General features: G+C 42.5%; 1 protein-coding gene across 5 annotated transcripts in view; it reads right to left on the bottom strand.

Moving 5' to 3' along the window:
- Positions 1-23,717, bottom strand: part of TBC1D4 (TBC1 domain family member 4) — a 183,958-nt gene that overhangs the window by 10,409 nt on the left and 149,832 nt on the right. For all 5 annotated transcript variants that reach the window (XM_058670648.1, XM_058670649.1, XM_004577424.3 and 2 more), the window contains 5 exons: positions 18,657-18,817; positions 15,877-16,086; positions 11,975-12,133; positions 8,421-8,579; positions 5,287-5,531 (listed from right to left, as the gene is read on the bottom strand). In XM_058670648.1, the coding sequence (XP_058526631.1) occupies positions 5,287-5,531; positions 8,421-8,579; positions 11,975-12,133; positions 15,877-16,086; positions 18,657-18,817 (934 nt within the window). The remainder of the gene's footprint in view (positions 1-5,286; positions 5,532-8,420; positions 8,580-11,974; positions 12,134-15,876; positions 16,087-18,656; positions 18,818-23,717) is intronic.

The raw sequence follows: 23,717 nt of genomic DNA, 5'->3' as shown, positions 1-23,717 counted from the left end.
TATATGTGTGTGTGTATATATATATATATATATATATATATATATATAGAGAGAGAGAGAGAGAGAGAGAGAGAGAGAGACAGAGAGACAGAGAGAGAATGTGGGGAAGATGGGGAACACCAGGCCAGGACACACCACCCTGAACCCCAGGTTTGGGGGGCGACCTGCAAATTGCCTGGGGAAAGGGGATCTGGTGACATAGTAGGAGCAGCTGAGGGCATGTTTGACCGGGGAGTAATGACTTCTGAGGTATTCCACAGGTTGGGCCACTTCACTCACAGGCAAAGGAGCTGAGATAGGGTGGTTTAGATGTGGGAGGGCATGTCTGGGTCAGACCAAGGTACCTGCCCATGTAGAGACCTGGGCTGGGCCAACTAAAACTGCCCACCCCCTGCAGGCACATAGAAAAGCTGGGGCTGGGAATGTCTGACTGAGCTAGGCCACAGTTCATGCCCCTGTCAGAGCAGGGATGGGCCATGTCAGGCTATTCAACAGCACCCAGAACATGAGAGAACTGGATCTAGGGAAATATTTTGCAGGGAACTCTAGGCTCGCCTATATGGAACTGCAGTAACTGCCAGTTTGCGTAGAGAGTTGTGATGGTGATGGGCTGGACCAGGCTAGACTGATCCGCTTACCTGACACTCACAGAAGCTGTGGCTGGGAGAAGGCTGGGTTGGGCCAGGCTGAAGCGCCCACCAGCACATGCAAAGGCCGGGATGGGGTAGAAGATGCCAAGCAGGGCCACAGCACCCACTGGAATGCATGAGATCTGGGGCTGAGAGCAAGTCTCACAGGGCAACTTGGGGAACTCCCCTTCTAGGCCTTAGCTTCTGCTGGGGAGCACAGTAGCTGAAATGAGGGGAGGGGTGGGGAAACCAGGCCAGGCGGGGCTACAGCACTCAGCCTCTGTGTAAACCAGGTTCGGGAGCAGGCCAGGATGGACCAGGTCTCAGCACCTGCTGACACACATGACAGCCAAGATAGTGGGGGTTGCACTGGGCTGGGTAAGCTGCAATACCCAGTAGCAAGAGCTAAGACTGAGGGTGGGCCAGGCCAGGCTAGATTTAAGCGCCTGCTAGCGCACATAAGACCTGAGCTCAGGAGAGGAGCTTTCTCTGGTCCTTACCTAGTTCCAACTTTGGCCCCCCCATTTTCTCTAGAACTGACCACCAGAGTCGCTCTGGAGCACCAAAATTAGCTCAGATAGACAGAGAGAGACTAATATAGAAAGCTTAGAACAGTCGGGGAAAATCAGCTTGGCTTTTCCTAGACCTCACTAGGTAGGATGCAACGTTCAGTTATTCCTCACTGGAGATTTCTCTGCACACCCCTCCTAAGACTATTCTACTCTTCAATTGTTAATAAATGGCTTGTTAGAGTTATAAGTCTGTTTTGATTATCCTAAAATGCATGAAGGTCTGTAAAATCTCACTTCAATACTATAAACTGCTAAACATAAATATATCAAAAAAAAAAAAAAAAAAAGGTCTGGGTCTGGTAATGACCCTGGTAGGATTCTGGAGACTACTCTGTTAGGCTGCAGTTCCTGCTGGTGAGTATAAGAGAGTTATGGACAGACCAAGCTGGGCAAGGGTACAGCACTCATCAGCATGCATGTGGGCTGGGTTTGGGAGTCGGCAAGACTGGGCTAGACTCCTACACCCACTGGCGTATGCAGGAGCCAGAATGGGTACAGGGCAGGTGCTGCAGTACCCAGCAGTACACATGAGAGCCAGGTCTGGGTTTGGGAAAGACTGAGTTAGGCTATAGCACCCACTAGCAAGAGTTGGAATAGGTGCAGGCCAGTCGTGCTAGGCTGCAGTACCTGCTGGTGAGTGCCAGGACTGGGGCCAGCCATATCAGGCTAAGCCACAACACCTGCCAACACACACGAGATCCAGGGCTGAGAGCAGACCTGGTAGGAGAACATGGGAAGCCTCCTGTAAAGCTGCAACTCCTGCTAGTGAATGTGAGAGCTGGGGTTGTGGGCAGGCCAGGCAAGACTGCAACAACTATTGGCATATGTATGAACCAGGTCTGGGGGCAGGCCAGACTGAACTGGACCACAATACCTGTCAGTTCACAGGAGGGCTGGGGGTGGGCCAGTCTTAGCTAGTGAAAGCTGTGACTGGGGGTGGCCTAGGGTGAGCCAGGCCATAGCACTCACTGACATGAGCAGGACCCACATGGGGAGGAACTAAAGGTTCTTCATTGCTGGGCCACTGCTTCCATTGGTGAGCATGAGAGCTGGGACTGGGGGCAGGTCAGTCTGAGGGCAGGCCAGGCTGGGTGTGGGGCAGCCAGGTCAACCACACCACCCACTGGCGAGTGCTGGGACTGAGTGCAAGTGATGTCAGGCAGGACTGTGGTACCCCCCAGCAAGGCTGGAAGTAGGCCTGCTAGGGAAACTATGGGCTCTCCCCTGCTGTGCTGCAGCTCCCACTGCTAAGTATAAGAACCAGGGCTACAGGCAGGCCAAGCACAAGGTAGTAACTCTTTTTAGCATACATGTGGGCTGGGTCTGTGGGGAGGTCTGGCTGACCTAAGCTGCAGCACTCATAGGTATACATGGGAGCGAGATGGGATATAGGACAGATCAGGCTAGATTGCAGCATGTGCCGGCACACACAAAAGACACGGTTGGAGGCAGGCCTGGTGGAGGTTATTAAGGGTAACCCTGACTAGCCTGTGGCATCTGCTGGTGTATGTGAAAACAGGGCCTGTGGTGGGTTGGGCTGGGCTAGACTCCAGCACGCATCAGGGCGTGTGAGAGGATGGGCTGGGGTGAGAGTGAGAGTACGTGCATTGGCTGGTGCAGATGATAGACCAAACCTGACCCTGTACTGGCTGGCACACACAAGCGTCAAGTCTAAGGTCACCTCAGGTGAGGATTTTCAGGGGATTCCCTAACTAGACCACTGTACTCAAACTTCAGCCACAGGGAAAATCAAAATATATGTAGTGCAATTTTGGAGTGCCTGCATCAGGACTAGGCCTCTTTGGTTGCTGATGCCTACGCAGTGGACAGCATGCACAGGTGCACACAGGGATCATGACAGCCAGCTCATCTAGACAGTAGAGGATGACAAATGCCCTGTCAGAGGATGGAAAACAGAACAGGTTTGGTAATTCTTCCTGCCAAACTTTGCAACATGTTCCTAGGCCTGTAAATGCACTAAGGTGGACTTGGTCAGCCAACAGACCATGGAAAGATTTTCTCAACCCTGGTACAATGAAGCCAAGAATATCTCACGACCATCAAAACCACTCAAGTAACATGCTCTGACTACTGTTCCCCACATCAGGGTCTCTAAGGTGTAATTAAATGGCTGTTCCTGCATCCCTGGGTGGTGATATAGTTCTCACAGCAAAGAATGGCCCATCCTCATCCCTCCCTGCAGACACAGTCGGAAAAAAAAATTTGTCCCACCTACCTTCTTCCATGCCTGGACCCTCCCCACCCTTAGCAGAAACCCACATGTACATGCATCCCTCTCAATTATGTCAGCAATATTTTTTTTAAATGAACTAAAACAAGAAACCAGAAAGTCTGCTGCAATAGGTATTTGCGCATATTCTTAAGTTTTACTAATTGAGAATCACTAACTTCCTATTCGGGGAGGTGTACAAGGGGCTTCCCTCATCTTTTAATACTCAGAGATCTACTCCAAAGGATAAAGCTCCTAACACTGCACCCTAAAAGGGCACTGCCAGGGGGGCACTTTTAAACTCCTGCATTTTCAAAATTACAGACAGAAAACTATCTCCCGGTAATCGCAGGCCTTACTAAAGTAACAAATTCAATTTACATGAATTTTTAGAATGTCAGATAATGGGGAATTTTTCAGTGAAAAAAATTGCATTTTTAAACCCATAGCTGTCTCTTGTACTCTGTGAGCCAAAAACAAACAAACAAAAAAAAAACCTATACTTGATTCATAGATACTTCACATTCTTTGAAACTACAATGGTAACATCCCAATTTAATTCCTTACAAACACACCAGTGCTTTCCAACCATCAGACAGCAAGCACAGAACACCCACAAGCAGCTGGATGCCCACCTGCTAGTCTGAAGATGATACAGAAGACAGACATCCACTCATTCTATTCCCAACAATTATGGGTTAATTCTTTTGAAGGGGAAATATTAGGTAGCCAGGTAGACATCAGCCTATTTGTATAAAAGGGGATCAAGAAAATCAGACTTCTTTTTTTTTTATAAAAACGGAAATTTTCTTGTGGTTGAACGAGAAAAAAAAATGCAGAAGCCAGCCTGGGGAGTAGAACAACATTTGCACATCTTAGGTCTTGTCCATATTTGGTAACTGTGTTAGGTGGGTCAGTCCTCTCCCTGGGGCAGCATAATGGAATCTTCTCTGTTCTGGGGGACAATTACGACCAGTAGACTGTGATGAAGAAGCTCCAGAAGGAAGTTCAGGAATTTCACACGCAGGAATCCCTCAATCCAGCACTATTCCAGAACGGTAAAGGGCAGGAGACACAGAGGCCTATAGCCACATCCCGAACACTACAGTCTGAAACCAGTCTGGTCACTCAGCCATTCCTGAGATGGCCACCACACACACACACAAAGGTACTAGTCCTTTCTATCCCATATGAGATGTAAGTACACTGTTTAGAAATCAAGTAAAACACTTCATACGCATTCTTTGACTTGCTCATAGACCTCAGAGTACTTACCCAGTAAAGAACAAATCATGGTAACTGCATAGCCTGGTGAACACTCTATATAACCTTCTAAGTATATGAATGGTTAGCATATTCCCAAGAGACACACTATTAGGCATAAACTAAGGGGCCCAACGCAGTAGCCTAGCAGCTAAAGTCCTCACCTTGCACACACCAGGATCCCATATGATCACCGGTTATAATCCCAAAAGTCCCACTTCCCATCCAGCTCCCTGCTAGTGGACTGGAAAAGCAGTCGAAGATGGCCCAAAGCCTTGGAACCTTGCACTCATGTGGGAGACCCAGTAGAGGCTCCGGACTCTGGGCTTCAAGTCAGCTCAATTCTGGCTGTGGTGGCCACCTGAAGAGTGAATCACTGAACAGAAGATCTTCCTCTCTGCCTCTCCTCCTCCTTGTATTTCTGACTTTTCAATAAAACTAAAAATAAATCTTAAAAAAATAATGAACTAAGACAATCTTGTACATGCAAACAAGGTCTGAGACAGTGGGTCCACATGTCCTGAAATAGGAAATGTAATTTAGACAGTTCTCGCACACCCTCTGCACAGCTGGGCCCAAACCCCTGCCTTACCTGCAGCGACATCATGTCGGGTCTATACTGCTTGCGAAAGCCAAGGTCATACATGAGGAACTTGAGCATCTCGAAGGCTTGCTCCTCACTCATGTGCAGAAGCAGGACTCCAGCCACGAAGCTGATGCCCTGACAGTAGCCCACTTCCTTGTCCAGCAAAGAATAGGCTTTCAGGAGGTTAAAGAGGGACAGCTGCCCAGACCCAAGCTGCACGGAAAAGTAAGGATGAGTCGGAAATGTCCTTCCTGGAAAGTGACGGAGATAAAATTCATGTCAGATGGTCTCATGGCTTGGAGATGAGAAGGACACCACAAGTCAGGGACCTCCAAGAAGAAACACTCTTACCCAGACCAGTATGAACTACTAGGGATATCCCCAAGAGACATGGCCATTCTAGCAAGCTCCAGGCCCTTCTTGCTGTGTTGCATGACCACACACTCCCATCTGAACAGTCTTCAAAAGATAATGGGAGAGGTGCTACTGTGGAAAAAACTTGCATGGGTTTCCAAATGTTTTGGACTGCAAATAAATATCTTCTTGTTGCATCTCACCATGATTTTTTTTTAAATTGCCCTCATAGGAGATGGCCAAAAACACAAAAACTGCTAGTCAGCACTTCTTCCTAAAAGCACTAAAAGCAAAGCGAACCAAAAACAAAACAAAAAGACCTTTAAACTCAGGGCACATCCATGAGAGAGCAAAACAGAACATGATTCAGATGAGTCAAGGCAAGTTCAAAATTCATGTCGAAGTGTTCCTATCTAAAGTCAGAATTTTGTAAGAGCTATCATAAGATTTAAAAGGAAATCTTACTGGGTTCACAAAAAAATTCATTCCTGCTTTTCTTATGACACCAAAAGGACATTTTCAGAAAAAAAAATTACTTACGTATTTATTTTAAAGGCAAAGCAAAGCAAGCAAGCAGAGACCTTCCACTTGCTGGTTAACTTCTTAAATGTTTCCAACAGACATGGTTGCGCTAGGCCAAACCCAAATGTTTGGTTTCTAAACGTCCCACATGGGTGGCAGGAACCCAACTACTTGAGTCATTGGCCAGCTGCATTCCTGGATGTCCGTTAACAAGAAACTAGAACTGGAAGTGCCTCCCACATGGCAGAGCCAGATGGAATTCCCAGCTCCTGTATCACTTAAAAGCTGGTATTAAATACCCAAACAAAAAATAAACACCATTTTCACTACCAAAGCTGTAGATACTGTTTGGGACTTTCTTTGTGCTACAACAATGAAGGGGGGGGTGTTGTTAGCTTCCTTGCAAAGTGATTACTCAGGGCAGTCAGAATTTACAAGAATGCCTGAATCTCAAGTGTTTTCTACCACATGTGCATAAAAGTGACTTTTCCCCGGAAACTGATACAATTAATTTTGCAGAGTAAGCAGAAGGCATAAGAAAACTAGAACACTCTTTGAAGAAGCACAGATAGTTACAAGTAGAGTCAAATAAGCAATTTTTAAACTAACCATTTGACTTTCTCCCTTAGAATTCTTAGTCAAGAAAACTGTCAATCCACTGCCTACCCGAGGAGCCGGCACTAGCTCTGCTTTCGTCTTTCCCAGGATCTGAGCCGTTTCCCTCTTTATCAGGGCACCACTGCTAACCCTGACTACCACCATTTCACAGATGAAATAATCAAATGCCAACAGAGAACATTTAATCCAATATTTCAAATGCAAAAAACACATTTGAATGGGAATTCAAGGGATTAAACAATTTTTAAAACCATGCCAGTTTGACCTTTTGAAGTTGATTGATACTCATCATTTATCATTTGGCCCATCAGTAAGGAGCCTGCAGCCCCTATTGGAGTGCCTGGGTTCCATGCCCAGCTGCAACTCCGGGCTTCAATTTCCTGGGAATGCCCTGGGAGGCAGCAGTGATCACCCAGGTCCTTGGGTTCTTTGTACTCATATGGGAGACATGGCTGGCTCCCAGCTTCAACATGACCAAGCCTAGCCACTGTAGGCATTTGGGGAAATACACCAGTGAAGGACAGCTGTGTGTATCTGTATCTCTTGCTAATAAAAATTCAGTTAAAATTTTGAAAAGTATAAAAAGAAATTCAAAAGTGTTTTAGAAAATATTAAAAGAAGTAAAATGAAAGTTGTCATGGGAAGTTCTCTCCAGACCTTGAATACGCTTTCACCTTTACACTCAGAAGTTCATTTTTCATCACCCTGCAGGTGGATATCCTGGCTTTCTACAACATAGCCTCTTGGTATATATTACTCTGAAAATGACATTAAAGGCCTAACTTCAGTAGCAGGTCCAGAACTGCTTAGTACATCTCTATTACATTGTTTAGTTCTTCTTTAAGCCTATTTCAAAACTGCCTAACATGTAATCGTCTTTCCCAAACAAGTCAGTTTTAGAAAATACAGTAACAGAAGGCAACTCATAATATGACCTTTCTGATGATTCAAATTGTAATGGGATGCCGTCATTGACAGGTTGCATCCTTGTCAGGTTACTTGACAGCAGACAAGGCACAGATATGGAGTTTTCACACCCCACCCTTCCTACCTCTTCTCACACCATTTAAATTCATTGAAGGCACAAAACACGCACCCTGCCCCTCCTATCTTCCACATGATTCACAACAACTGACTGCATAGAAATTACTCCACAGGTTCTGAGCACCTGGCCTCCCCTGCCTCCTATTGTGCTACTTAGGTTAGTTAACTATAGGAAAACTTTGGGCTCTGGTAACTCCCTGCCTGCCCGAAACTTTGTTTGTACTGCCTGGCTCTCAATCTGATTGCAGGATGAGAGCTTAAACACCCCTGACTTTAGCAGTTTAGCACAGGGGCTCCTAGAGTATGGCAGGAGCTACTGTCACCAAGCCTGGGAAATAAAGACTCGTCCTAACATCCTACACTTGGGTCCAGTGTGATCTCTCTCACATTCCACAACCATATATAGGATGACTTTCTTTTTGTGCACAAACTTTTGGAGAAGATCTTCAGGTATTTAAGGTATCCTATCAGACACAAAATCAGCTTGCTCTCAGCGAAGGACAAGGCCAGTAGCTCCTCTTATCAATGTCCCACCCCTGGAAAACACATTACCAAAAGATCCAGTTGCCTTTTGTCAATGACAATTAGTAGGACAAACATACCTAAATCCACAAGAATGGCGTGTTGCTGAGCAGTGAGCTGCTTTAAAAGTTCCTTATAGGATGTGTCTGGAGGTTGCTGTTTATTGGGCAATCTGTGTCTTAAACGGTACTGTAAAGCTAAGAACTGCCAAATCTCTCCTCGTCGACTCTTGGGGACGCCTGCAATCAAAGAAACAAATAAGCAAGGCCTGGAGCTCCAGGTTGCACTTGTTCAATTGTGACTGATCATGGCATTGCTGACCACAGTCAACAGTACTGTACACACACCAACCTGGGATCACAATATAGTGACAGAGTGCATTTTGACAAGTATCATCTAATGGCTCCTAACATCTTACGAAAAACAATCACACAAAACAGGCAGTTTGAGGGATAACATCAGCTAATAAATAGAGCAACACACAGTACACTTGTAGAGAGTGCCTAGTACTGAACCCTACATATGTGTTCAAAGAACACTCTTGTAAGATAGATAATTACTGTTATCTCCATTATACACATCGCAAAGCTAAGGCAGAAAGACCTTAGTAATTTGCCCAAGTTCAGTCAGCTGGTGTCAGTTTAGGATTAGAACTGCTAAAGGTCTGATTAAAGAAGTCAAATGCTGAAATTCCAAAAAGTAAAAGTATTGCAGGCTGCCTTCATCCTTTTTTGGGGGGGTGGAAGACAGTAACATACTCATATTACAATGTGTAAATCCTTCTTATTAACAAGTGACTTAGTGGAAGTGAGCTAACTAGAATTCTCACACAGCCATTAAAGGAATGAAGCAGTAAAAATGGTCAGTACAGTCCAAAGGCATAACTGAAGTTCTCCCAGGACATCACTCATCTCTGGAGAAGAGAGAATGTTGCACGCGTGAACACTAATTCCAGTGAGCTTAACAGTTCGATGTCACCAGTAGTTCAGTGTGCCTTCACTGTGATTTCTGTGCTAGTGTGCATGGGGCGGCAGTGGGAGGGACACAACTCCATGCTGTACCGCACAGGAGACAGTCAACACAGTTTCCAGCTGCAACTGACTAGATCTGGAATAGGTTCCTCAGCTCCAGCTGGTTAATGAAAGGATTTCTACCAGTCGTCTCTGAAATGTAATGCCAGTTTACAAAACTAGAAAAGCTTATTCTCCACAAGTTGACAGCCTCAGCTTTGCCAATATGATGAATGAGGTCCTCCCCAGAATAGATCCAGACCACCTTTAGCTCCATGCCCCCCAACCCCACATTCCCAGCCAAACGCTTGACATTCCTGGTTATTTTCACTCCTCTAGTTTCTTGTTTCAACTGTTGCCGCTATGGAATTCCAAGCTCCCCAACTGGATTTTCTTTTTTTTTTTAATTATTATTCATTAATTACATTGTATTAGTTTCATAGGTACTGGGATTTCCCCCATCCCTCCCCACACCCTCCCCCCATGGTGGATTGCTCCACTCTGTTACATGACCACAGGTTAAGTTAAGTTGAGATTCCCTCACTGCAAGCATATACCAAACATAGAGTCCAGCATCTTACTGTCCAGCCTCCCAACTGGATTTTCTAACGCATTTCTCTTCATTGTTTATAGATGAACCTGGCATCACCACTCACTTTTCCTGATGTATCTGTAAAGTTATAAGGTATAAGCACTCCCATTTCACATATGATTTGATCCTTATTATAACATTACTTGCTGAATTACAGTTGTTTCTTCAACTTTGTCTATTTTCCCAAACTATAGATGGTGAGGTACCTGAGAACAGCAAGCATACTTGCATGTCTGTTAGACAAAACCCAAGACGTACCCTGTTAAACAGACATATGTTGAATAAATGACTGACAGCAAGTAAAATGCTATTTTTGAGGATTACTTTTAATAGTGCATTAAATGAATCTCTGAAGACGAATGATCTGTCCTGTTATTTACCCAAAGACACATTCACAAACAGCTAATTAACAATTCACCTTAACATTTCTTAAACATCCAGTAGGTCGTAGAGTATAGTACACAGCATTCAGGATACCTCTTCACTGAGAAGTGAAAAAATTCGGTATCAGGGAAATTTGCCTCAGTCATTCACCCATCCAATCATTCAAAAGACTACTTGTGCAAGACACTGTCTTAGGTGCCAGCTGTGAATCAATGGGACGAGAACAATATTAAATTGGTATGCACATAACTGAAAACTTACAAATCATGCCAAATGTGAGAAAGGATCATCAAGCACAATGAAGGTACTCAAGCCAAAGCCTGAGGACGCTGCTCTGAGATGGCAGGACCAGAGTCATGATCTGAGGGTGACCCCTGGCTGAGAGCAGCACAGAATGCCTGGAGAGGGGCAGAGGACAAGAGCAGCAGAGAGCAGGTGGGAAACGGCAAGAAAGTAGAGAAGTGAGGTGAGGAAGGTGCCAGGGGAGGGCTGGACATCCCACACAGAAGCAGCTGGGTCACATACACAATACCAGGGAGGAAGAAGTGCGAAATGGGGCCAGAGACACAGGAGGAGAGACTACGGAGGCCTGGGGCGTGCACTGTGAAGGTTAACCTGCACCTGTAAGGAATGAGAGGTGGGCACCTGACACAGCTTTAGATGGCATCCCTTTGAATGTTCTGATCTGTAGCCTACACAGTCCTGTCCACCACTCCGGTCTCCCCAATAACATATCCTGTGAAAACCGTTAGGATTCTGAAATCTCCAAGAGAAACAAGGAGCTTGTAAAGGCAGCATCTGCTTACAAAATAAAGCTTAATCTAAACTGTGCAATAGCATCACACGAATCATCAGCTTTTAAAACATGGCATCAGACTTGGCTGGGCATTCTGGAATTTTTACTTTGTGCTCAAGTGTATATGAGCCACGGAGATTCTCATTTGAATATATTTAATCTGAGTCACAAAAACTGCATCTAAAATATGTATTCATCTGTTTTAATTTTAGATTTAAAATATCAGGCATTTCACACAGCACAGCAACAAGAAAATAATAAATGCAATACAATGGCTCAACAAAAGTAATTTGTCCAAAACAGAAGAAGTAATGAAAGATAGAAGGAAACCAGATAAATAACACAAATGATACAAATTGTATATATATACACATATATACATATATACACATACATATATGTATATATATACACATATATATACATACACACATACTTATATATGTTGTATATATATAGTGTGTGTGTATATATATATATATATAAATGATCTACTCTGCTATTTGCCCCCACACACACATACACATATCTATTCTGACTAAATGATGGAAGAGTCTAAATTATGCATATGATGGTGATTAAATATCTGTCCCAATGCCTGCATTTCCTCCATAGTAAACTACAGAGAGCTGAAATAAGCAGGTCGTATACGCAGGAATGGTGCCTCTATTCTCTTCAGAAGTATCTCCATTAGTACCAATGTCAGCCCAATTAATTCACCATATTTACTTCCGTTTTTTCAATAAGCAGAAAACACAGATAAAATTATGTCTCAGCAGCAAAGACATAACAAAGCATCTCCGAAGCTTTTCTTCTTAAAAAAAAAGAAATCCTTGAAATTAACCCACGTACCTTCTTTGAGTGAAGTGTGAATGTCCTCCATGTCACTTCTGAGTTTCGTCCTGCAGTTTAACAACTTCTTATCCCAGGCTATTAAGATGTCCTTCTGACAGCAACCAACTTCTTCATAGTCCAATTTAACTTTTCTGGACTGAAGCTCATCTCTTCTGGCTAAGCAGCAGAGGAGGAGAGAGGGACGGCGGGCATGAGAACCACAGCAGATCAATGTGCTTCTGAAGATAACATTTTTAACATGTTAATGCACTTGCAAAACCGCAGCAGATGACTTAGGAATCAACCTCTAATTCTGTCTCAAAAAGAAAACTCTTTTAAAATGGAGACACATGGAAGGTTCTCAAACCGAATCATTGCATGTAAGGGATATTCACTATCTAAGGAGCTTTCATTCTGAACTAAACACCTAACTCTGATTGTAAAACAACATGTTGGCTATACTATAATATTCACTTTCTGGGAAAGATTTTATCCTCAGAAGTGATATGTTACATTATCTTAGACAACATTAAAGTGCTAACATTTTTACTAATGTGTCTGAGAGATAGGAAGAGACAGAAAATTAAAGAGGTGTGTTTGCCACCTGCAGTTTTACTCCTAAAAAGTCCACACTAGCTGGTATTGCCAGGATGAAGCCAGAGCCAGGAGTGTGATTCAATTATTCCAGCTGCATGTCAGACAAAACTACCTGAATATCAGCTGCAATCTCTCCATGTGTGCATAAGCAGAAAGCTAGAATTGGAAACAGAGCTGGCACTTGAATTGAGGCATTTCTGCAAAAGATGTGGGCATTCAAAACAATACCTTAACTGCTAGGCTACATACCCTTCCCAAATGTTACTACTTTATATATGACATCTATAGGAAGACAATGTCTCATGAGGGCCTTAATTTGCAGTATGTTGCATCATGATAACTCAACTGTTTTATACATATTTCGAGAGTCACCCTGTTGCCATTAACAACACTATATGTTCCTAGGTTCATTTTAAATCATTTTAAAAGCAAACACACATTCTGTGAACTTAACACTAAGTCTATCATTGAGGTAATACAGAATTGTTTTCACTTCATGGTCTAAAGCATAAGCCCAGGACTCATTAAAATAAGTAACTACAAAGACAACCACACTCTTGATTTATCTTGATTTTGAATAACTGATTTTGAAAGGGAAAGGAAAAACAAACCCGCCAGTGACCTCTCAGCAGGAGCAGTCACCCATACCAGAGGACTTCTTCTGCAACCCATGCCAGAGGACTCCCCCCAGGGTCTTACCTTCTGCAACCCATGCCAGAGGACTCCCCCCAGGGTCTTACCTTCTGCAACACAAACCCCGCTCATGCATCCAAAGTCCTCGGCAGCACAAAAACAACCACAGAATGAACATCACCCTTACTCTTAGTGAGTTTGAAATCGTTTCAGAAAAATTAAAATATCTTAGATGGTGGCAATAACTCCTACTGAGAAATCTAGACATGCAGAAAGACAATTCTGGCTGCAAAAACCATCCTCTTGAATACCACTAGATGGCTTGCTAACTCAGTCTTCCGCTGCCATTCAGCATTGGCTTTGGTATTTTCCTACAGTACCTAAAGAATTCTTTTAAAGAAGTAGGTTCCTTAAAGTAAATAATGAATACATACAACTTTACTAATGATTTCTCTCACAGTGAACAAAGCCTAATTCCTCAGGGTATTCTTCTCCCACTTCGTCTAAATTATTGTTCATATATACAATTATAGCTACCTACAATGGGCCAGCCACATGCTCTGGCATAAAACAGTAAGAAAAGTTACCGTCGGTACTTAAATAGATTAACTAAGCACAAATAAGGAACTTTCAATAAATGGTTATTTATTGGCCAGATTTTTTTTCTCTTGGTCTTGTCACTAGAGTACAGAAATAAGCAGAGATCTAAACGTTTCTAGAAGGTCACCACATTTCTTCTCCTGTAAAACTATGTGGTATTACTGATCTCAGAATGTAACACAAGCATTTAAATTAAAACATTCATTTCCTTACATCAGCACATAGAAATGAGAAAAACTGTGGCCTACTGGGAAAAACCCAAGAACTATTATGAATAAACCTGAACCCTGTGACTTGTCTGCTACTACATCACTGCACTTAGGTTATCTTCTCAGCCCACCCAACCCACTGTAAACTCACCTACAGAATGAAGAACCTAGCAAAACAATCTCTAATAAGGCCCTCTCCAGGCCAAACAGCTTATGACTCCAAAACTATCCATTCATATGTAATATAAAATTTTATGTGTAGATCTTTCCAATTAAAACACAATTTTGCACTTTAAATTTTAAGAGAGTGATAGCCATTTTAATTTCGTTTCATTTATGGGTTATTCAAGATAGAATCAATGGCTTAAAATATAAACTCAATTTCTGCTAAAATCTTTCAAAGCATAACTGAATAAGCCATTTATTACATACAGGATTTAAAAAGCTATGTCAATAACAGCTGATTTTGTTATTTATTTTAAAGAATAAACAATAAACAAGAATAAACAAGAAACAAGAAGATTTATTTCCTAGCAGCTTTTTTTTTTAAGATTTATTTATTTTTATTACAAAGTCAGATATACAGAGAGGAGGAGAGACAGAGAGGAAGATCTTTCATCTGATGATTCACTCCCCAAGTGAGCTGCAATGGGCCGGTGCTGCGCCGATCCAAAGCCGGGAACCAGGAACCTCCTCCAGGTCTCCCACGCGGGTGTAGGGTCCCAAGGGTTTGGGCCATCCTTTACTGCTTTCCCAAGCCACAAGCAGGGAGCTGGATGGGATTAGAACCGGCGCCCATATGGGATCCCGGGGTGTTCAAGGTGAGGACTTTAGCCACTAGGCCACGCCGCCGGGCCTTCCTAGCAGTTTTTAACATGTTATGTATTTTGGTTCTGCTCAGCAAATAGCAATAAAAAAAAAAAAAAACTGTGCCCTTGCGAATTAAACAAAAAATAAATTTAAAATTTATTTCAAAATTTAAAAAAAAAACAGAATAAGCATAACAAGATTCTTAAGGCAGCTAAGGAATTCACAGATATCAGTGCCTTGTTTAAAAACTGTTCAGAAAATAAAAGTAATACAAAATCTACACTGTACAGTTGCCAATAATCTAAAAAAAAATCAAAGGCCCACTCAAGCTAAATGTTTCATTTTAAATGCAGAAAAACAATGCCCTTTTAGGATAAGTGTTTTGCCTAAGATAATGTTACTGACACGTTTGGGAGTTTAGATGTGTCTGGGCATACACACTGCAGTTCTGTCAACACTGGGGGAAACTACGTCATTCTTCAGAAAAACATTTTCTGAAGCACTTAGTATTGAAAACTTGGCAACAACCTATCACAGAGAGCACAACCTTATAAATTATATTATGTTTAGTGACTCAAATATGATTTTTAAATGGAAAGCTCATAAGTCATTAACAAAATTAGGAGCACTGATTTGATAATAATTATAATTAAATCCTTGCTTAACCATAACCCAAACAGAAGTTGTTTGAACAAAGTATATTTCTTCTATTATGAATATAATTGGTATGAAAGATGTAAATCCTATTCTTAAAGAGAAAATTTCCTTTTTTTTTTCATATTGGAAGACAAATCGCCTACATTCTGTCTTACCCAAATATATTTTAAAGGTTTCTGATATTTCAACTCCATTCAACAACAATGCAAATATCCTAAGCTGACCCCTCCCCGGGTCTAATCACCCTACCAAATGGAAAGAAACAAGTTTGGTCAACAGATTTTCTATTCAGAGTGGATACACAACCAGTAAATGAGTGTGCATGTGTTTGTGTGTGCCCACAGAAGAGAGTAGGTTCACCCCACTCCCTTAAGTTACGGCACCACAGCATTCTGCCTTGTTTGAATAGCTCACCTTCCAGTTTCTGGTTTTCTTTTTCCATTCGCAGCAACAAGATCTGTTGGTGTATAGCCTTTTTCCACAAGCTCTTAAACTCTTTGGACTTCTTTTTCTCTTCACCCTTCTCTGGGTCCTCCTCGCCAGACAGGAAAATTACCAGCGGGTCCTCCTCCATGGTGGGAGTGAGAGGGGACAGTGGCAGCAGCTCGTTCCTGTCCAGCCCATCTGCAGAGAAGAAGAGAGTGAGAGGCATTCCTCGGTAGTAACCCAGACACCAGATGCTTTCTCAAGAACTGACATTCTCATCTGCTCTTCCACATTTAAAGGTTTTCACACGGCTACTTTGCCAGTTACTTCAGGTCTGGGACTAATCGTCTAAGTCAGGTCACTCAACTGAATTCCCCTCCCAGATTTCCCTGCTGTAATGAAACAAAAGCATGTCATTTCACCACTTCTTCTTTCTATACAAGAAGACCTGTAAGATAACAATGCCTAAACAAACTGGCCTTTCCCCAGAATCCTGTACTTCTGCAATTTACCTCTGTATATGCTGTGGCTGTACATAACAAGAAGATTCAGTGGGTAGTGACCTCCTATGGTCTACATTTACTCACCGGATACATCAAAAGTGGACTGAGCATGCAGACCTCCCACGGCCAAGCATCCAGCACCCTCTGTCCTCTCCTCCTGCCCTCCTGAGGCTCACTCAGCCCCAGGCCAGCCTTTACCCAATCAACAAATATAGTCACATGTCTCAAAAGACTCCAGGGCAGCCTACGTTCTCATGAACAAAGTGCAGGCTGCTAGGAATGTCCAGACACCCTTTCTGTCTCTGGCCTCACGTGAGCTTTCCAGTCTCATGCCTCAGTCGCCATCTGCTGCAAACCTCCCCCGACCCTTTGTTGAGTTTCTCAGAATTCTCTGACCTTCAACCTTCTTTTAAATCACTCCAGAACTTTACAAATCCCTCTTTCCAAAACATGGATTGCCTAACAATGAGCTTAAACATTTTCCTGTGAAGCTAACCATCCTAGGCAGGTATGATTTCATGCTGGTGTCCAGTTTTTGCTTTTTTTTTTTTTTTAATTCATTCACTTTCCATGACTTCCCTTATCCACAGCTGCTTCCCTATGTTTCTGGTTGTTGCTAAAGTTTGATTTTCCCCCACCCTTTGGCCCTTCTTTCAGTTTCTTGAGTTGAATCTTAGTACATTTTATTTCTGACTTTCTGTTTCAAATAAACACATTCATGAGAGCAAACCACGCCCTAACCAATATTCAATATCGACAGGTAGCGCTCTGATCACCACATATTTTTTCTTAGTTTCTAAGAATAAATGTCAAATAGGACAGATAGACAAGGGGCACTACTACCAAAGAACAGAGCATAAAAGATCATGACCATCTGGAATTTATTAACATATCTTTCAGCCAAATACACAGCTAAATTTTTATGACTGTCTTGTGTATGATAAAATGTGTGAATTTTCACTGCAGAAATGAAGTTCTACAAAATGTGAGATTCTTTGTTCGACTGTGATAGCCATAATTAATTTCTTTATACTTACTTTTCAGAAAATATGGCATGATTTCCCATAAGAGTTCTGATTTATTTTTCCTAAAAGTTCTTTTAAGTGTTATTTTGTACCTGTCAAGGCTTTTAAACAATATGTGTTGTCATTACTGTTACATCTTTGTGTTGATTGTTCATTTACTCTCTCTCTTTTGAATGTTTCTGCTTTTTTCGGATTCATGTATTTTTTTAATTGGAAAGGCAAATACACAGAAAAGAGACAGCGAAAAAGATTTTCCATCCACTGGTTCACTTCTCAAATGGCCAAATTGGCCAGAGCTGAGTTGACCTGAAGCCAGAAGCTAGGAGCTTCTTACAGGTCTCCGACATGGTCTTCTCTGTAGAGTCCAAAAGCTTTGAGTCAACCTCAGCTCTTTTCCCTGGCCATTAGCAGGGAGCTGGATGGGAAGTGAAGCAGCCAGGACACAAACTGGCACTCATGGGATGCAGGTGCTTGAAGGTGGAAAATTAGCCTGTTCAGCCACAGTGCTGGACCCATCTGCTTAGATTTCTAATAATAAAATCTAATATACAAAGACACCTGCTTGATGGCAAAGTAGGCTAAGCCTCCACCTGTGGCATCAGCATCCCTTATGGGTGCCAGTTGAAGTCTTGAAGGTTCCATTTAGGTAGCTCCCTGCTAATGACCCGGCAAAGTAGTGGAGGGTGGCCCAAGTCCTTGGTACTCTGCACCCATGTGGGAGACCTGGAAGAGGATCCTGACTCTTGACTTCAGAATGGCCCAGCTCGGTAATTGTGTCCATTTAGGGAATGAACCAGCAAATGGAAGATCTCTCTGTGTCTCCTTCTCTCTTTATAAATCTGCCTTTCAAATGAAAATAAACCTTAAAAAAAAAAAACATGACTGCTTGTGCTTTCTGCTAGCTGCTATTTGCCTAGTGCAACATATCTATTTCTATGTCACTTTGCTCGATATGTGACACTACAAAATTGTGTTGATTTTCCAAAAATGAAAAGGTCTTTGACTTGCTGCATTCTGGCATTATCCTAGTGGAGTAGGACGCAAAACAGGAGTGGGAAATTCACTCATCAGGAGCTGAGTGTTTAAGCATTTTAATGACCTCTGAGAGCACTGTATCGGCTATCAAAAGAGATGCCGTTTCTTCAACGCAGTCACTGAAATCTCTTCCTACACTAAGCATTTGCCTTCCTTTCCCTGGCCACGCCACTCACAGCGAAGTGCCAGTGAGTGCCTCACAGACCTTGCTGTTGCATTGCTGAGGGAGATCTGTGTATGGGCGAAGCAACCCGCAGGAAGATGCGCTGCCGCCAGGAGATCCGGCGAGGAGTGACAGGCGTTCCTCCGGCATTTAGGGACTCATTGCTGCAGGTAGACGAGGTCCTTTTTCTCCCTTCTCCATCACTGCAGGAAGCCAACAAAGACAGAACATGTAGGCAAGACTGAAGAACAGGGCACTCCTCAATGAGATGGTAGTACAAGCCATTCCCACATTCTGCCGCAGGCGAGCATGAGCCACAGGCCACACAGAGCAATGCATCCCTCCCCCATGGGTCACCCAGGCCACCATATCCTGGGAAAATGCAATCCAGTCACAACCCAGATAGGAAAAGCTCACCTGTTTCTACTCATTCCTTAGTAGCCACCTAGTCTGAATTCTAATGAGAACATTCGAAGGGCTTATTTGGAAGAGAAAGTGTGGCTGAAGTAATATACTCCATTGTTTTTAAAGAGATAGAGTCAATAATTTATCCGAAACAACATAACTCATAAAAGACTCATTAAGAACTTCTCATAGACTTTACAAAGCAGGCTGATGGAGGTGGCAACAAGTTGCCTGAGAGAATATGATCTCAGAACTGATAGCTTTCCATCGGTGGATGGTGATGACAATAAACTAATCACAGGCAGAATGGTCACCCTTAGGATTACTGTTAGTTGACACAGTATGAAAACAGCTGGAGTCAGAAAAGACTGGATGGGCCAAATTAAAAACTATTAACAAGACACCTTTATAGCACATCTTCTTAGACTTTGGATATGCTGAGATGCATTGAGACTCTTCAACAGGGAAATATTAGATAGCAACTCCCTAACTTAGTTTAATTAACTAGAATCAACATCCCCAACTTTTGGGGCTTTGCAGCAAGTGCCACATCATTCTTCACTGATGCTTTATGAAATTTATCTGTGCAAACACTGGCCAGCTGTAAGAATGTCACTGATATGCCCCTTATGAGGAGCCGGTATATCTGCAGACACTATTTGGGACACCTGAATCTCATGTCAGGGTGCAACTTCTGACTCCACTTCCAATGCAGCTTCCTGATAATGTATATCCCTGGGAGGTAGTAGATGATAGTTCAAGCATCTGGATTCCAGACAGAATTCTGGCTCCTTATTAGTTCCTGGTCCAGTGCCAAATGTTGTAGGCACTTTGGAAGTGGAACTGCAGAAGAGAGATCTACCTATTTCTTTTTCAACAAAGAAAAATAAATGACTGATTATAATTGTTTTTTTAGAAAATTATTACCATCTACTTGGAAGAGCTACAGATAAGGGAACTCCATTTGGGTCTCCCGGATGGGGAGGGTATGAGCACTTGTGCCATCATCCACTGCCTACCTGGATGCTTTAGAAGGAAGCTGGGTTGGATGTACGGAGCAGCTGGCACCCAGATGTGGGATGTGGACATCCGAGCAGCAGCACAACTTGCTGTGTCACAACAACTGCCCCAAAGTGAACTTCAAAACAGACCCCTGTGTTGGCAGTTGCTAGTGGTGGGAATACTTGGCTAGTTTTTGTTGTTGTTGCTTTTCCTAGTTTCACAGTTTTTGGACTTTCCTAAGACAATGATGAAGACACACAAGCAAAGACATCCACAAACGAACCACAAGTGAAGGTATTGGACTTTTGAAAGAATCGAGAAGTTCAGCATTCGGGTCAGAAAGGAAACTCAGCTCAAAAAGCCACAGGCCTCACAAACACTCAGAGGAACTCAACAGGGCAGAAGCAATTCAGAGGGAGGACAGTAGTTCCACATTTGTCTGCTGTATCTTTATTTACTCCATGTAAGCACACTTACAGGGGACAGGCAATCCAGTCCTTTCCAACTGGAACTATTGTCCTAGAAATAGGACTTCAAGATTTGCTCAAGGAAGGTGAGAAAACAACATACTGCATGGTGCCTCACACATAGCAAGTGGTACAATGTGTTATGATACTGTAAAAGGTGGTTGGTTCTTACATCTCAACAGTCAAATCCCCTTTGTTACATATCCTGGATAAAATCCATAAAATATTACATTCCCATCATCTGAAATTCTCTGCAATAACTGAATACTTCTGTTCACCTTTGCTCTGGAAACATGAGTTCAAAGACTTCCCTTATAGGATCTGGGACTCCAGCAGCCTTGTGTATGGTAATCATGACTGGATCTTGAGAAATCCTCTTGGTGTAAGCTGTATCTTCATTTTTGTAGCACTAGCTCATTGGAGTTTGAGAAATTTCTGTTTGTGAGTGAGTGTATTTCTAGTTTCTTGTATTATAGTGGTAAAAGGTATACACTCAACAAATACCCATGAAATAAAACAATCATTTGTAAAACTACAAGAAATATTATCTCAGAAGGTTAAGTAAAATGGATATGAGAAATGTCAGGAATAAATACAGATATAATTTATCTTCTTAAAACCCCTTATTACTGGTCCTAATCTTAGGTCATTTTAGGAGAAGGTTCTAGTACAGCCCAAAATAAGAACTGAGCCATTAAAGACACTGGCAGATTCTGACACTGACAATGCTGTTAATTAACAACAAAAAGCACCCTTTGTTTTCTATTAAGAATTGTCCCTTCCCTACTTAAGAGCTCTGTATCTATCATTTACACTATGAAAGTAAAATGAATTGAGACTTTAAAAAAGCGCATAGATAATGGAAATAAAAGTCAAAATTACTTCGGTGCAAAAGACGGAATAGATTTCTAAAATTGCTGCAAGAAAATCCAATTTTTCATGCATTCTTGAGGTATGCTCACATTGACTAAAAGCATCCATCTGAACACCCCACGAGGTAAATGTTCAACAAGTATTACTTTGCCTTGCCTTTTATAGTAAGTACAGCAGTAATATCAGAGTAAATCTAACAAAAGAATTCTAACTAGAATATGCCATGTGAAACAGGACAGACCCGAGGAACAATGCTATATGGTGTCATTCAAGGTGGAGGAATCCACCATGAGGGGAGGGCTTGGGGAGGGGTGGGGGGAGTCCCAGAGCCTATAAAACTGTATCACATAATGCAATGTAATTAATAAAAAAAAACACAAATAAACTATTTTTCTGATAACATTGTTTATAAAACCATTCTTTGGTCAGGTATTTAAGCTGTTTTTTGCAATGTATAACTATAAATAATGCTCCAACAAATAACTTCTTATACAGCTGCTATCTCTCATTCTGATTTTTCTAAATGGGATTTCTCCATCGAAGAATATAAACTTTTTAAAGGAACTAAAAAGAAACCCACAAGCCAATCTGAACACTAAATGTGAATTACCAGAGGTTATTAGAAGTAGGAGGGACTGAGAAAACTTGGATTTAAAAAATAGGGAAATCTGAGCACGGTTTATTAATAGAGATAGCTACAGGTCTACTAACATGAGTTGCTGCAGTAGGGAAAGCTGGTGTGACCTATATAAGGTTACAAATATATCTAATGTAAGCTATTTTCAATAGGAGAAGCTGGGTGAGGAGTACATTGGCACTCCTCATACGATTTTATGATTTTTGTTTCATAAATATAAAACTATTCTAAAATAGACTTTTGAAACATTCATATTTTAATGCTTGGATTAAAACATGGTTTTTAAAAATTACCTTTTAAATCACTGGTAGTAACATATCCTGTGTTTAGAAAGTATAAAAAGAGGGTCCACTGTGGCAGCCTAGCAGCTAAAGTCCTTGCCTTACACACACCAGGATCCCGTATGGGCACTGGTTCTAATCCCAGCGCCCCTGCTTCCCATCCAGCTCCTTGCCTGGGGCCTGGAAAAGCAGTCAAGGATGGCCCAAAGCTTTGGGACCCTGCACCCGCAATGGGAGACCTGGAAGAGGCTCTGGGCTCCTGGCTTCAGATCAGCTCAGCTCTGGCCATTGTGGCCACTTGGGGATTGAATCAATGGATGAAAGATCTTCTCTGTTTCTCTTCCTCCCTTTATATCTGAATTTCTAGTAAAAATAAAATAAATCTTTTTTAAAAACAAAAAAAAAAGTATAACAAGAAAGCAGAGTGATGCATTTGTCTGATTATCCTAAGCAAGCTTCGGGGGAAAGTAGCCTTTCATAAGCCAATACACACTATAAATTTTCATAACATCTAGTTGTTAAAACCCTATCATCCAAATATACTGCCAAAAGCCACATTTTCCTCCTAGATCTGGAATCTACAGGCCAGCAGTAGGCCCACACAGGAGGTGAGAAGGGAAGATCATAGATCTGAAAGAAATTACCCAACAGACCAGTGACCCTTTATCTTCCACTAAACCTGCAGCCCAAAAAGGGATTTTTCGGCTCCTGAAATAAGGCTACAGCTGCTCTGCCTCATTTACCCAGAGCATCATTCGGAAGTCGGGACCCAAATAACCATTTAGCCAACCCACCAGTGCACTTGTGCAACTTAGAGCAGTCAACAGCCCGACAGGCACCCTGGGGTGCCAGTTTCAAGGAAACACCAGAGGCTACCCTGTGCATCAGGAAGCCTTGCTCCGGAATGCAAAACTACACAAGACACCAGAGAGGGGAGGGCAGAGGGCGGCGGAGCAGGGAGGGGTCAGGGAGAGGGAGCTGCAATGGGGAGCTGTAAAATTTCTCTTTGTTGTTCTTCACTCGGCTTCTTTGCCAGTTTTCACCTTAACTTTTCCTTTAATGATAGTTAGCATGTAAACAAGTCAAATGTCTCCCTTCTGAGTGAAAACAAAAACCCACATCTAGTGTTTCCTATAAGAACAGTAAAGTCCAGGCTTACAGAAAGCACATATTTGCAACTGGACGCTGTTCCCATCCTTTTACAACTATAGATTCGCTTCATCCTCAAAGCAACTTATTATTCATTTCCATGTGCAGTGAGAAAATTAAAATAGATAGAGGCTCAGGGAACTGCCCACAGCCACAAAATACCACGTGGAGGATGCCCAGGCACTGGGGCTGATGGTGTCAATGTTCAGAACTCTATAGGACCATCAAAAACAAAGCCGGCATGGCTCCCAGGATCATCTGCATTGCTGGTGCAAAACTCAGTCTCTAA

Source organism: Ochotona princeps, chromosome 12 (genome assembly GCF_030435755.1).
Source record: "Ochotona princeps isolate mOchPri1 chromosome 12, mOchPri1.hap1, whole genome shotgun sequence".
Classification (NCBI taxonomy): domain Eukaryota; kingdom Metazoa; phylum Chordata; class Mammalia; order Lagomorpha; family Ochotonidae; genus Ochotona; species Ochotona princeps.
The sequence above is the reverse complement of the archived record's forward strand: the minus strand, read 5'-3'. Positions and strand labels throughout refer to the sequence as shown.